This window comes from Centroberyx gerrardi, chromosome 8 (genome assembly GCF_048128805.1).
Source record: "Centroberyx gerrardi isolate f3 chromosome 8, fCenGer3.hap1.cur.20231027, whole genome shotgun sequence".
Taxonomy (NCBI): Eukaryota; Metazoa; Chordata; class Actinopteri; order Beryciformes; family Berycidae; genus Centroberyx; species Centroberyx gerrardi.
Window position 1 is genome coordinate 1296021 of NC_136004.1, and position 13355 is coordinate 1309375.

A 13355-nucleotide genomic window follows, 5' to 3' on the forward strand; every position below is an offset into this window, starting at 1 on the left:
AGGGTACAGCTCGTGGCTCTCGGTGGTGACACCCGACGCGAAGCGGCGCATCAGGGGCCAGATATCCAGGCGAACCACGAGCTGTCCCCACTCCTGTGATAAATAAATATAATCTGGTTTATTTTTCATCCGTTTGATTATTAGGGCCCGAGCACCGACCGGTGCGAAGCCCTATTGAAATGCAAGGAATTATTATTATTAGGGCCCGAGCACCGACCGGTGCGAAGCCCTATTGTAATGCAAGGAATTATTAGGGCCCGAGCACCGACCGGTGCAAAGCCCTATTGAACTGCAAGGAATTATTATTATTATTATTATTATTATTGTTATTATTATTAGGGCCCGAGCACCGACCGGTGCGAATCCCTATTGAAATGCAAGTAATTATTATTAGGGCCCGAGCACCGACCGGTGCGAAGCCCTATTGAAATGCATGGAATTATTATTATTAGGGCCCGAGCACCGACCGGTGCGGAGGCCCTATTGTATTTCAAGGAATTATTATTATTATTGTTATTATTATTAGGGCCCGAGCACCGACCAGTGCGGAGGCCCTATTGTATTTCAAGGAATGATTATTATTATTCTTAGGCCGAATGAATCGCATTTTTGAGGGGCTAAAGGTGCTCGGATAGTTGCTAACTTTGCACACGCATCAGAAGTGGTGAAAATTTTTATATTTTATGGGTTTTGCGCATGGGTGTGACAAAATGGCTCAATAGCGCCCCCTACTAAATTTCTAAAAAGTACCGCTCGCGGTACGTTTCACCTACATGTACGAAATTTGCCAGGCACATGTATCATGTCCAGACTTAAAAAAAGGTCAATAGGTCCCATGACCTAAACCCAACAAGAAGTCAGCCATTTTGAATTTATTGTGGCATTTTTGTGGCATTATTTACAGGGGTCATACTTTAACGAACTCCTCCTAGGAGGTTAATCAGATCCACCTCAAACTTGCTCAGCGGATATAAAAGACCTTGACGATGAAAAGTTGGTAAAAGCTTGAGTTTTCGTCCAACGGCGTGGGCGTGGCGAGGCGTCGAATTTCCATGTTTCGCCACGAAAGAGGAAGTGCTTTGTAACTCCACTGTACATGGTCAAATCTGCCCCAAACTTCACATATTTGGTAAGTGTCCCGGCCTGAGCACATCTACAGGCCAATATTCAGTTATGGTCATAGCGCCACCTACTGGCAAAACAGGAAGTGCTTTGTAACTCGACTGTACGTGGTCAAATCTGCCCCAAACCTCACATGTTTGATGAGAGTCCCGGCCTGAAGACATCTACATGCCAATATTCAGTTATAGTCATGGGCGAGGCGTCGAATTTCCATGTTTTGCCACAAAACAGTAAGTGGTTTGTAACTCCACTGTACATGGTCAAATCTGCCCCAAACTTCACATGTTTGAGAAGTGTCCCTGCCTAACGACATCTACATGCCAATATTCAGTTATGGTCATAGCGCCACCTACTGCCAACACAGGAAGTGGTTTGTAACTCGACTGTACATGGTCAAATCTGCCCCAAACTTCACAAGCCTCAAGACATCTACAGGCCTATTTTGAATCATAGATGTAGCGCCACCTACTGGCGAAAGGAAATTACATGTTTTATACTGAAAATTCATAGCCACATCGACCGGTCAGTGTCCCCGATGTGCGCAAAGTGCGAGGGCCCGATCATCGCTGCTTGCAGCTTTAATTATTTTTATTTTTATGATTTGAGCGCATTTTTGAGGGGCTAAACGTGCTCGAAAAGTTGTCAAACTTTGCACACGCGTCAGAAGTGCTGAAAAATTATGTGATCATCGCTGCTTGCAGCTTTCATTTTTTTTGCTCTTATATGTATCACCGGAAGATGTATGTTTTGTAAAATTGTGGTGTCCTATAATCCCATGTGGGATGGGCCAGATGTTTGGCATGACACAGAAATAAAAATAAACTAACTAACTAACTATAGAATGGCCATACTATCCTCTTGGCTTCTATTTTGATACATTTACTTTTACTTCCAGGTCACCTGTCTTGCTTTTCTTCATGTCTTTCTTCAAAAGGAAAAACGAAAAAAGGAATTTGCAAAAACCAAATTGGGCTGTTATTTGAATTTGGTTTTTTCGTTTATTGTTTTTTGATTCAGACAACAAAAACGGAAAAACGGCTCTGTTTTTCCGTTTTTTCTTTTTTGGTATAAAACGAAAAACAAAAAAACCATGGTATTTCCGGTATTTCCGTTTTTTTGTTTTTTGGTTCAAACTAAAAAACAAACTATCAAAACGTACACGGACCCTTTGATCATCATGGTTTTGGTTCTTGATTTTAACTTACAAATAGGCTACTTTTTGGTTACAATAATTTTTGTTTCATTTACAACTTTTTCAACTCAAACATATTGGCCCTGATTTGATCCCATAAAACATATCCCATTGCAAACTGTTATGTTTAAAACATCCCAGAGTTACTGAACTATCATGAAATCAAGTAACAGATGGAATCAATAGCTAGTGATGCTCTGTTATCAGCCAACCCAGAGGTCTAGCAAGCTACCTAACGCTAACCAACTATATCAGCCGCTTACAAACAACCTGTTGCTATAGCAACAGGTTGTTTGTTATCATATTGCTTGACAGATATTTATGCACAGTGAAGTCATTCAGTAGCGCCGCCGCTGTTGAAAATCTAGATTTTTCAACCCTTTGCAGCAATATTCACTCTGGTTTTGGAGCAGCTTTCTTACTGCGGGCTTTGTCAGGCTTTTGTGGTTGCACAAATGAAACTGAAAGAAGTCCCGAACTCAAGAGGGGCGTGGATCATCTCCACCAAAAGAGAGTATGGGCCAGACTGCTTGTTTAGGTAACAGTGGAGTGACGGGTTGATTAACAACACTTTCAAACGGCCCTGCTAATGTATTATGGTTATTTTGTGCAACAAGCCAGTAAAATATTACTGAGTATTGCTAAAATGATAAAGAAAATATTTAAGACCTCTGGGAATCTAATTTCAGACTTTTTAATGCCATTTAAGGCCTTAACTTTCGCAAAATTTATTTAATGCTTTTTCATACTTTTTAATGACCCGTGGATACCCTGTGCAAGTGCCTCGCTTAAGCCAGAACTTTTATTTTGAAACTATCAAGGTGGAAACCACATTAAAAATGTATTACTTCTGGGTCAGAATTAGGGAAACGCTGTCTACGTATGAATCATGTTTTACGAGTGAGGGCACAAACAGCCAAAAGTCCAAACGTAAAAAAATAATCTGTAAACGTATAAACAGAGATGCAAAATGAGAACTGAAGGCATAAATAGTCATTCGTCGGCATACTTAAGGATTTAGTTTGTAAAACATGGGTTACAATCCTGCTTATAGATTTACAGAACTGACTTTTGGTTTTCAGATAAGTTTTTTATGATTGAACCATTTCACAGTCTTGGGTTTACGTACAATTTATTTTGGCGGAAATATACCTCCATACAAGCCCATGTAACAATTTATATGCTAACAGAAGCACCTTAAAGTCAGTCCTGGTTTGAATTGGGAGCCGATGAAGTGAGGTCAGGATGGGAGTAATGTGATCACATTTTCTAGCACAAGTTGGGGGTAATCAGGTCATCAGTCAAATTATCACAGGCAGTGATGTAAATAGGTTTTCAATGTAGTGAGTCCCTGGGACCCACAGGTGGTAATTTGAGTGGGTCCCAGGGAAATTGAGTGAGTCCCCAATAATATATTTGTTTTAACAGCAAAAGCACAATTTTTCTGTTTGTATTTTTAAGTTAATTTTACCTACTCCTATTTATATATTTGATTGCAATGTTACACAGCTCTGGTTACACATTTCTTTATTCTAGTATATCTTTAATTGTACGTACATTTTTTGTTTTTATTTCACACTTGCTTTGGCAATGTAAACGTAGGTTTCCCATGCCAATAAAGCCCCTTTGAATTGAAGAGAGAGAGAGAGAGCCCAGCAGCCTGTGTGACACAGAGCTTCAGGAGAAAGCGAGGAGGATAAAACATTGTGCTTTTTTCCATGCATGAAAAAAAAACAACCGAGCCTGACATACAGTTGTAACAGTCGCAAATATGCCTACTATGCTTTTGGAACATTGTTTGAGAGTGAGACTGAGTTACAGCAATAGGTTGAGTAGGCTACTACCAACTACTCCCAGTCTACCCAATACTGACATCGTCTCGCTCTGTCATGCTATCCAGGAGTAACGTTAGCTTACTTCCCTAAAGCTAACAAGCACAAAGCTAATGTAAGCTAAGACACGACCAAGCAGTCTCGGGTCCCGTCAGGTTCGGGTCGGGTTGCAGACCTCTAATGTATAGTAAATGAAACGACTAGTTAGTGAAATCAAAGTCCGATATTGCAAACAGAATGGGCATTTTTATCTTGTGGCCATCCACAATGATATGAATCGATTTGAAGAAACATAGTGGCTGACGCACAGACATGTCAATCATGGCTTTTTTTCCCCGAATAATAACGAGCAACTTAGGGTAGAAGAAATATCTGTTTCCATCGCATTAGCCTATCTGTGCTTTCCCGAATAACGGATTCGGATTCGGGTACATCCCTACCTGCAATAGTTTGTTGGCCAGCAATATGTTTGATCTTTTTCTTTGGTGGCAGACTGAACAAAATGGGAGATATGCGCAAGATATATGTGCAGACGGTGAGAAAATCGCGGCCGGTGGATTTTTTTTTTTTTCCAACACGGCGCGTCCCCTGGACGGTAAAGCATCATCGGGTCATCATCGACATGAGTGAATACAGCATCCACGTGAGTTTATTTACCAATTTGTAGCTTTGTTGAAATGAAATCTGTGCGGCGAAAGTAGCATTGGATGCAGGCCCAGCAAGGGCATTAAGTCTCTCCCACGATGATTGAGACTATTTTCTAGGAAAAAATAGGGTGCATCCCCTGGACGCATTGATAGTGAGTTTACTGCGTCCTTTCGGATTTTAACGCGTCAGAGACGCAGGACGCGCACCTATTTACATCACTGCACAAGTGTCACAAGTTATCAGGGTATTTGTCACAAACATCATCAGAAATTGGGTTCTGGCAGTAAAATTACTTGGATCCCTAAAAAGAATCTAAAATACTGGAGGTGCCACAAGCCATGCCAAATAATGTACCACCAAGAAGAAAAATAGTACCCTCCTCTCAACCACTGATCCCAGCAGTTATTAACCACTCTTTGGCAATGGTACCACCTAGTGTCAGAAACAGGCATAGTTGATATTCTGATGTGTCATTCTGATGTGCAAATGAAGGAAAAAATCTCAGTAGTGAATAAGCTTAATAGGTTTCAAAATAAATTTATTTCAGACAGGAAATGCATGTCTTAAATTGATTTGCAGCTGAAAGAGGAGATTTGGTTAAGTTTTGAAAGTATTCCCTCATATTTCTCATGAGACCCTACAAATGGGAGAAGGAACTGGAAGAGAATGGCTCAGGTGAGTAACCTTGGGATTTGAGTGCTAAGGACTGATTGTATCTTGGAATCAACACCTGAACTGGTAGAGACATCCACTTCCATGAAGCAAGCAAAATATAAATTTTACAGTGAGTACCACGCTAGAATTATATAACCAAGGCAGATTTCTTCAATAAAATTAAAGAACCGTTCAAGCTGGAGAATAAGTTACCACTACAACTTGAGATAACTTAACCCACGCACAGGTATTAGAAATGGTTTTAAATAACCACAAAATCATAAAGTTGCAATTTAAACCAACTGAATCTTGATATGTAATAAATTATTCAGTTGTGTTGAACATCCATAAGCTTCAAATAAAAACTAAAGCAATTAATATATGATTAGGCACTTCCAAGCTCTTAGTTTATTTTTTATGGTACAAGAAAGTACACAGATTAGAGGTCCCTTTATTATTAGGATGACAGGTACATAATCTAGCATATTCTTACTCCACAATCTGAGGCGATTTTCTGATGCATAAACCTCCAAGTCACCTCTTTTCCCAGAATAACTTCACTAATCACTCCTATGTCCTTGCTACATACAATATAGGAAGGAAGCGATCTATAATAAAGCAATGCCTTTCACAATATCCATGAATTTGAACAATAAATCAAAAAACCAAAAGAAGAGACTGTAGTAGCAAAGGTTGTGTTAACAGAACACAATTAAGCATCTGCGAAAATAAAATTCATAAAAAATATGCAATTTGAAATTCAGAGCAAGATATGGTGATTGGTGAAAAGGCTTTGTTGACTGTTTTGGAGCACATTGTCAAAACTTAGGGTTGAACCATGGAGAGATGAGAGATTTGGAAATAATAATGACCAAACATCCACATTATTTGTAACCAGCTCTTATGCAAATATCTGAACGCAACCAAGATTGCATTCAGGAATCCAAGCTAACCAAGACAGAGAGAGAAGGGATGAATAAACTAAGGATCTATATACATTAAGAACTGGAATGTGACCCCATCTTTTGATTGTTCTGATCAGACCTTGGTGAGCACACAAACTAATGCATCTGGTTATTCCAAAATTTACAAAAATAAAACAGGTTTACTTTGAGAGCATTGACAAATTAATGCAGAGTGAGACTGTACTTGCACATTAAGGATAATACCATTGAATGATTGAGGTGTTTTATTGTTGCTGAACCAAGTCCAGGCGACATACACAAACTCAAAAGCTGAGAGGAGGGATGAGGAAGATTATACTAATATAAATTTATTTATCCTAGATTCAGTCCCATGGCTTACTCTTTTGGTTTTACTCATATCGGCTTATGAGTGAGGAAACTACTGTTGATCCCAGGAATAAATTTAAATGGCCATGTGGTTAACAAGCAAATACAAGTAAAAATGAAAAATCACAGGGCTGGATCCAGGCTAAGATATCTTAGCTTTCAACTGTTCCCCTCAGACATCACTATTTCTAGATTAGAATCCCTAATATAACCAGGGAAATCTAGACTTTCACACATTTTGACAGTGTATCTTGATGATATTAATATATTCATCTTTTCAGATTGACAGGCCATGTCAGATCTTACTTTGTCTCCAAGCAATTGTTGCCAGTCTCAGAAAATGCCAGGAGACCAGATTTAGAAAAGCCCATACACTGTCTTAAGAGCAGCTTTCATAAACAGAAGAGGAAAGCAAAAAAAGGAAATCTTCAATCACATTTGGCAGAAGAAATCTGTTTCAAGAATTGTCAGGAAAATTAGTTAATATTTCATTCCTATATGGTATCTATGCCCTGTACATGGTTTTGTACATGTACAACATGTTATTGGTTAATATATTTTGAGGTGAGTTAGCTAGTTACCTTGAGTAGCCTATAGCATACATACTTTGAAGAAACATTGGGGGAAAAAATGTGACCAATAGGAAAGAAAGAGGACAAAAATCGACATCTTGGCTTCAGCCTCTCCCTTATCCATATCATCGACAACAACTTGATTCAAAGTTCCATAAGAGTTAATGTTTTTCTTTTAGCCAAAAAAGTTAACGCATAAATGACATCTGGCACAAAGAGGACCAAGAGGGAGAAACAAGAAGAATTATCTACAAAGAAAAGAGAGAATCAAAAAATAAAGAGAAAAAGGGGGTATGTTGAGCAGCCCATTCCAAAAGCCTAGGCAGGGGTAAACTCAGTAAGTCAGTCAAGTCACTATGTTGAGGCCAGTAGTCTCATTCCTACCCCAACTTGCACTGACACTTGAACGCCACCACAAGTGGTTGCCGTCCTGTTTCTGGTGGTCTCATTTGGTAAAGGCAGCCACCACAGCCCACAGCAGCTCATTGGTGTTGGCCTTCACGCTTTCGCCCTCGGGCTCCAGTTCCAGCAGCTGCCGAACTCTCTTCATGGCCAGGTCGTATTGGTCGTCCAGCAGTGGGGCGAAGGCGTTTTCCAGGACGTCAGAGGAATGGGCCAGGAAGATGAGCGCCAGCAGACGCTTGTCCATTCGGTGAGGGTCATTCACCCACTTGTCTAACACCGCCTCCTGGACCTTCTTGATGAGGCGCTGCTTGATGTTGTTGTTGGTGAGTGGGTGTGTGGTCATGTCAAAAAGAAGGAAGTTCTGCTTCTCAGTGGTGAGGACGCCTTTCTCAACCAGGTTCTTGGCCAGCCGCTCACGGACGTTCCTCAGCTGGTAGTGAAGCTTCAGCGGGTTCCATGTCTCTCCTAGAGATGGACCAGAAACACAGCAAGACTGTTAGCACTAGTGCTGGGATAGCAGTGTTCCTCCCATCAAACTGTATTTTAAAAGTGGAATATAGGACATTGATCAAAAGAAAAAGTTGAATTGGATTGACCACTATATGATCTGGGCTGACTTTTTTTTTTTTTTTTTTCCAAATGCAAACTAATAGCAAGGTCACAATTTTCTTGATCAATATTTGCAAAAACAATGGATTAATTTTAGTTATGCCAAAATCAAGTTACAAAAAACAAAATGATTGCACACTATATAATCATAAATACATAATTATTTCCCAATGATCTGTTAAAGAACAGAATTATGCAGGCTCAGTCTTTGTCTGGTTCCTCAGGTTATTATCCATCTCAACACTTGTACTGGAATCAGGAAGAGCACAGCAAGCTATAATAGAATGGCTGCCAAACCGAGTGGAGAAATCACATGGTTTCCCTGCTTCCATTTCTGATTATTCATTTCTACAATATATACCTGGTTCTACAAAGGGGTATTCCATGTTAAATCACCGAAGCCCCGACACCCATCATCTCAGAAATAAAAAAAAAATAAAGATATTTATTGGTTGCATAGATATAACAACCAATAATACAACAGATATAAGAATAGATATAACTGTCAATAATTTAAAAACTATGACCCTGATTTGGACAAGCTTTGGCACAAAAAAGCCCCATATCAAGCCTCTGGACCCCACAGTTATATATAATAGAACATTATATATATAATTAACAGAACATTATATATATAATTTGTCTGACAAGATGTATGGAGTGGAATTTGTCAAATTAAACTCTATACACATTGCACATCATTCTGGTTGAATATGGTGATGGTTATTTTTTTTTCTATCGATTAATACATCTCCATAGAGGGCTCTCCATCGGCATTTGTCCGCTGACCCGGAGGCACATTTCCAAACCTACGGGCCAGTAGATTAACCTTTCAAGTAACCTGCTTGGGCCAGTAGATTTCCAAGTCCTTAACAGACAAAACAAATAATAGCACATAATTTTCCACCATGTACCATGTCTGACATTTATTGTAATACACTATGAAAGTGGTGACATCATTTGGTAACATACTTGTTACACTTGGTACCATATGGGCTTTTCACACAGCTAAAAAAGAAGTTAATGGGCTAACGTTCACACAGGCAAATTGCAAAATGGGATAACCCCGACTTTAGCCCAGGGATAGCTGATCCTGGTCCGGAGCAGGGTTATCCCCAGAAAAGCGTTTAAAAACAGGGTCATCTGCTGGCTGTGTGAAATGGGTTAGAAGGCTTTGCATCACTTGTGTGTTGTCCAATCAAACTTCACAACGTTGCTAACTTTTCATCAAACTTCACAACGTTGCTAAGAAAAAGAAAAAAATTAAGAAAATGTACCTGAATTTGGCATTCAGGTAAATTTTCCCCGTTTGGCATCTTGTGTTTGGCGTCTTGTTGCATTTATAATATGGCATTGTCTCAGCACCTCTTCTGATCCACTAGATCGAGCTGCCTAGAGTTGTTTTTTTAAAGATAGAATGAGGTCTCTACTTCTTTCGTTTAAAAAAGGTATACTATGCAGGATTTTACTTTTAAAACATTTTTAAATAACCACACTATCACCACTTCGCTGGACTGGCAATCTATAAAAATACTCATGACTGCCCTTTGTTGTGTTTGGGATGTTTCTTGGTGGTAACCTTTTTCTGTCAATCTGTGTGGGAGCTGTGTTCAAGTCAACTGGGAAACTTCCCACTTGGAGTGTTCAAGTGGTTGAGGTGGGAACAAATGGCCAAAAGAAAGTTGTATTTGTTTGGCTGCTTTCAGAGCAGCAAAAGCTTTGGAATAGCTGTTATACATCTCTTGCACATGAAGAGGAGAAAAATGTGTATTTTTTATTTTTTTCTAATCATCTGGTCATCTCGTTTGATTATGCCATGCACAACAGAAACTTTAAAAGCTTAAAACTAGGGATGCACCGATGCCATTTTTTGAGAACCGATCAGAGTACCAGGTACTTGATCAAGTGGATCGGTCGATCCGAGTACTTTTCAATTAATAGTCATTTATGGCATCTAGTAGGCTATTGGCCTCTAATAATAATTACAGGAACAAGTGTGCCAATTCTTTTTATTAATTTGACCACATTATACAGGCCATTTATTTCAATAAGTCAAAAATTGCTATGAAAGGCCTAAATTACAAAAAGTAGAAATAAAATAGCATAGCATGTGGTAGGCTCGAGGATAGCCTTTCATTATGGACGGATACAGAATAATGCCGATATACCTAATAAAACAGCCTATAGCCAAGATATCTTCTAAAAAAAGGTAGTAGTAATAATATTAAATGATGTAGGCTAATAAAGCAAGTTATGGGCCGTGACCTACTTGAATGTGAGGAAACGGTTATTGCGAACAGCAGCATTTCACATTTCACACAGCTACTTGGCTGCGCCTCTTTTGAAAATAATAATGATGATCGAAAAAATAATAGCCAGAATAACATAGGCTAGAGGTAATGGTGTCTCTTTCTTTACAGCGCATACAAACAGATTGAATAATGCGGTAGCCTACACCGCCGAGTGTCGGAGAAGCCGACTCATCAGTCGGCTTCTCCTCTCCTCCGCTATACGTGAGGCTGCACTGAATATTCTCTCTCCTACAACTTCAAATTTGCTCATATAACGAATTCCATTTCTAAAGTGGCTTATTTAATGAATTTTATTTCCTTATGCAAAGGACTAATAATTAAATATGAAATTCTATATAGGCAACAGCTGTGGACAATTTGTGTCATGAAAAGACGGACCTGCTGCTCCTGTCAAAAAAAGAAAAAAAGGTAACACTTTATTTGAATGGGGGTGAATAAGGCTGACATAACACTGTCATAACTATTGTCATGACAACTGACATGAACATTAATTAAACTTTATGAATGTTTATGACTGTTGTCATTTGGTTGATAATGACACTTTCAATGCAAAGTTGACACTGTTCTATATGTCTCTGTCATGACAACTTGACATTAACCAAAGGGACATAGCCTGTCATAAACATATGTCATGACAGACTTCATTATCAAACACAAATAAAACCCTTTTGTTGTATGTGTTAACATTGCATTAAACTGTTGTACGCTATTTGACAATGCCGTCACAAGGCCGTCATAACTGTGTCATGATTTCGCTGAACTCAAGTACAGTGGTAGAATTTGGTAAAAATAAAGTGTTATTTGACATGCTGGGTTATTTTATCTACCCAAACGCTGGTTTGAGCCTGTTGGACTATTTTTCTGGGTTATTTCCACAGAGTTGGGTAGTTTTGCGTAACCCAGCTGCTGGTTTAGTGGCTGGGTCAGCCTCAGTCACAGTTGAAACATCGCAGACAGACCGCCCCTCCCCCTCTTCACGTCACTACCCGGCCGCCCAGCTGCTGACTTGTCTGCAAAAAGTTTGTTTTGGTGTCTTTTGGGCTCCTCTTCTGCAAGGAAGCAGTCGTCCTCGTCCTCCTGTGCACTTCAGGGGCAAAAGTAAAAGGTTTGTATCCACTTCTGTACCTATCTAAGTCATCTACAGCCAAAATGATCATTCTGTAACCAGAGTCAGAGGTGGATATGCATGGCAAAATTATGCTAATTGTTAGCTAATGTTAGCGCTCGCTAGCGTTAGCGATCACGTTAACCTTAGACTTTTCTTCATGTCCATGTTTCATTTAAGGGTCATACATAAAAAAAAAATCGTTTTGGAGCAAGCCGCGATGTGTTTAACCCAACAAAATTGATCTAATGCTGCTTTATCGCGATATATCATGCTAGTAGAGATGAAAGTCAAGCTAATAGACGAACCACTGCATGTAAGCTAGCTAACCAGCACAATGTCAACAACCTGACTTGTTTCTAATCAAATGTTTCGCAGGTCTTGGAGAAATACCATAGCTGGTTAGCTAGATACAGATGTTATCAACTTAATTACTTATATGTGAGGCACATGTTTTTTGTTTAATAGCTAGCTGAACGTAAGTACTGCTTCACACTTCATCACTTTTGGAATTAAAAGGAGTGCAACCGCCATTATTTAGCTGGCAGGCTACAGAGAGTAAACTGGGAAAGCAGACTGCTAACTCCTTGCTTTTTAACTTTGTTTACATTATCTTCTCCTTTCTTTTCCTCTCTTCCTTTCTCTCCTTCATAGGTTGGAACAAACATGGTGGAGTACCTGCAACAGGCTGGGGTCAGGGCCATTATGTTATGGACTTTTTATGGGCTTGTTTAATGTTACTATTGATATTGTTATTGTCTCCAGTTTAATAGTGTCTCTGGTATGGAATTTAAAACTTGTAAAAAGTAATTTTAAAAAGAGTTTAAAATGCAGTGTTTAAAAATAGATTAGCTATTGGTTGTTGTTATTGATGATTGTTATTGTTATTAGTTTTTGAAAAATAAATATTTTTCTAAACTTTTCCAACATTGTGTTTAAAAATGTGTTTTTTTACTGCATGTATGTATGACTTGCATTACCAAAACTTGAATGTATTTTGAAGTAGGTCTGCAAGTAGGTGTAGTAACCACCCAGATTGGGTTGTTTTCAACCCTGCAGTTTTTAGGCTGTAATAACACTTTATATCTTTATGAAATGTCCAAATTCTACCACTGTACTTGAGGTCAGGGAAAACACTCATGACACTGTCATAAGAGCATTTGACAGTGTAATAACACTTTATGATATCTTTATTAAATGTCCAAATTCTACCACTGTACTTGAGGTTAGGGAAAACACTCATGACAGTTATGACAGTCTCGTGACAGCCATTGTCAAAGACAACCACATATGACAGTTTAATGCAATGTTAACACATACAACAAAAGGGTTTATTTGTGTTTGATAATGAAGTCTGTCATGACACATGTTTATGACAGACTATTGTCCCTTTGGTTAATGTCAAGTTGTCATGACAGAGACATCTAGAACAGTGTCAACTTTACATTGAAAGTGTCATTATCAACCGAATGACACTTAATGACAACAGTCATAAACATTCATAACGTTTACTTAATGTTCATGTCAGTTGTCATGACATAGTTATGACAGTGTTATGTCAGCCTTATTCACCCCCCTTCAAATAAAGTGTTACCTACAGTTGTTGCTACAT

General features: G+C 39.0%; 1 protein-coding gene across 1 annotated transcript in view; it reads right to left on the minus strand.

Moving 5' to 3' along the window:
- Positions 1-5315: 5315 nt before the first annotated feature.
- Positions 5316-13355, minus strand: part of golph3a (golgi phosphoprotein 3a) — a 94604-nt gene continuing 86564 nt past the window's right edge. Inside the window, exon 4 of the mRNA XM_078285436.1 lies at positions 5316-8182. Coding sequence (XP_078141562.1) covers positions 7758-8182 — 425 coding nt within the window. The 3' untranslated portion in view covers positions 5316-7757. The remainder of the gene's footprint in view (positions 8183-13355) is intronic.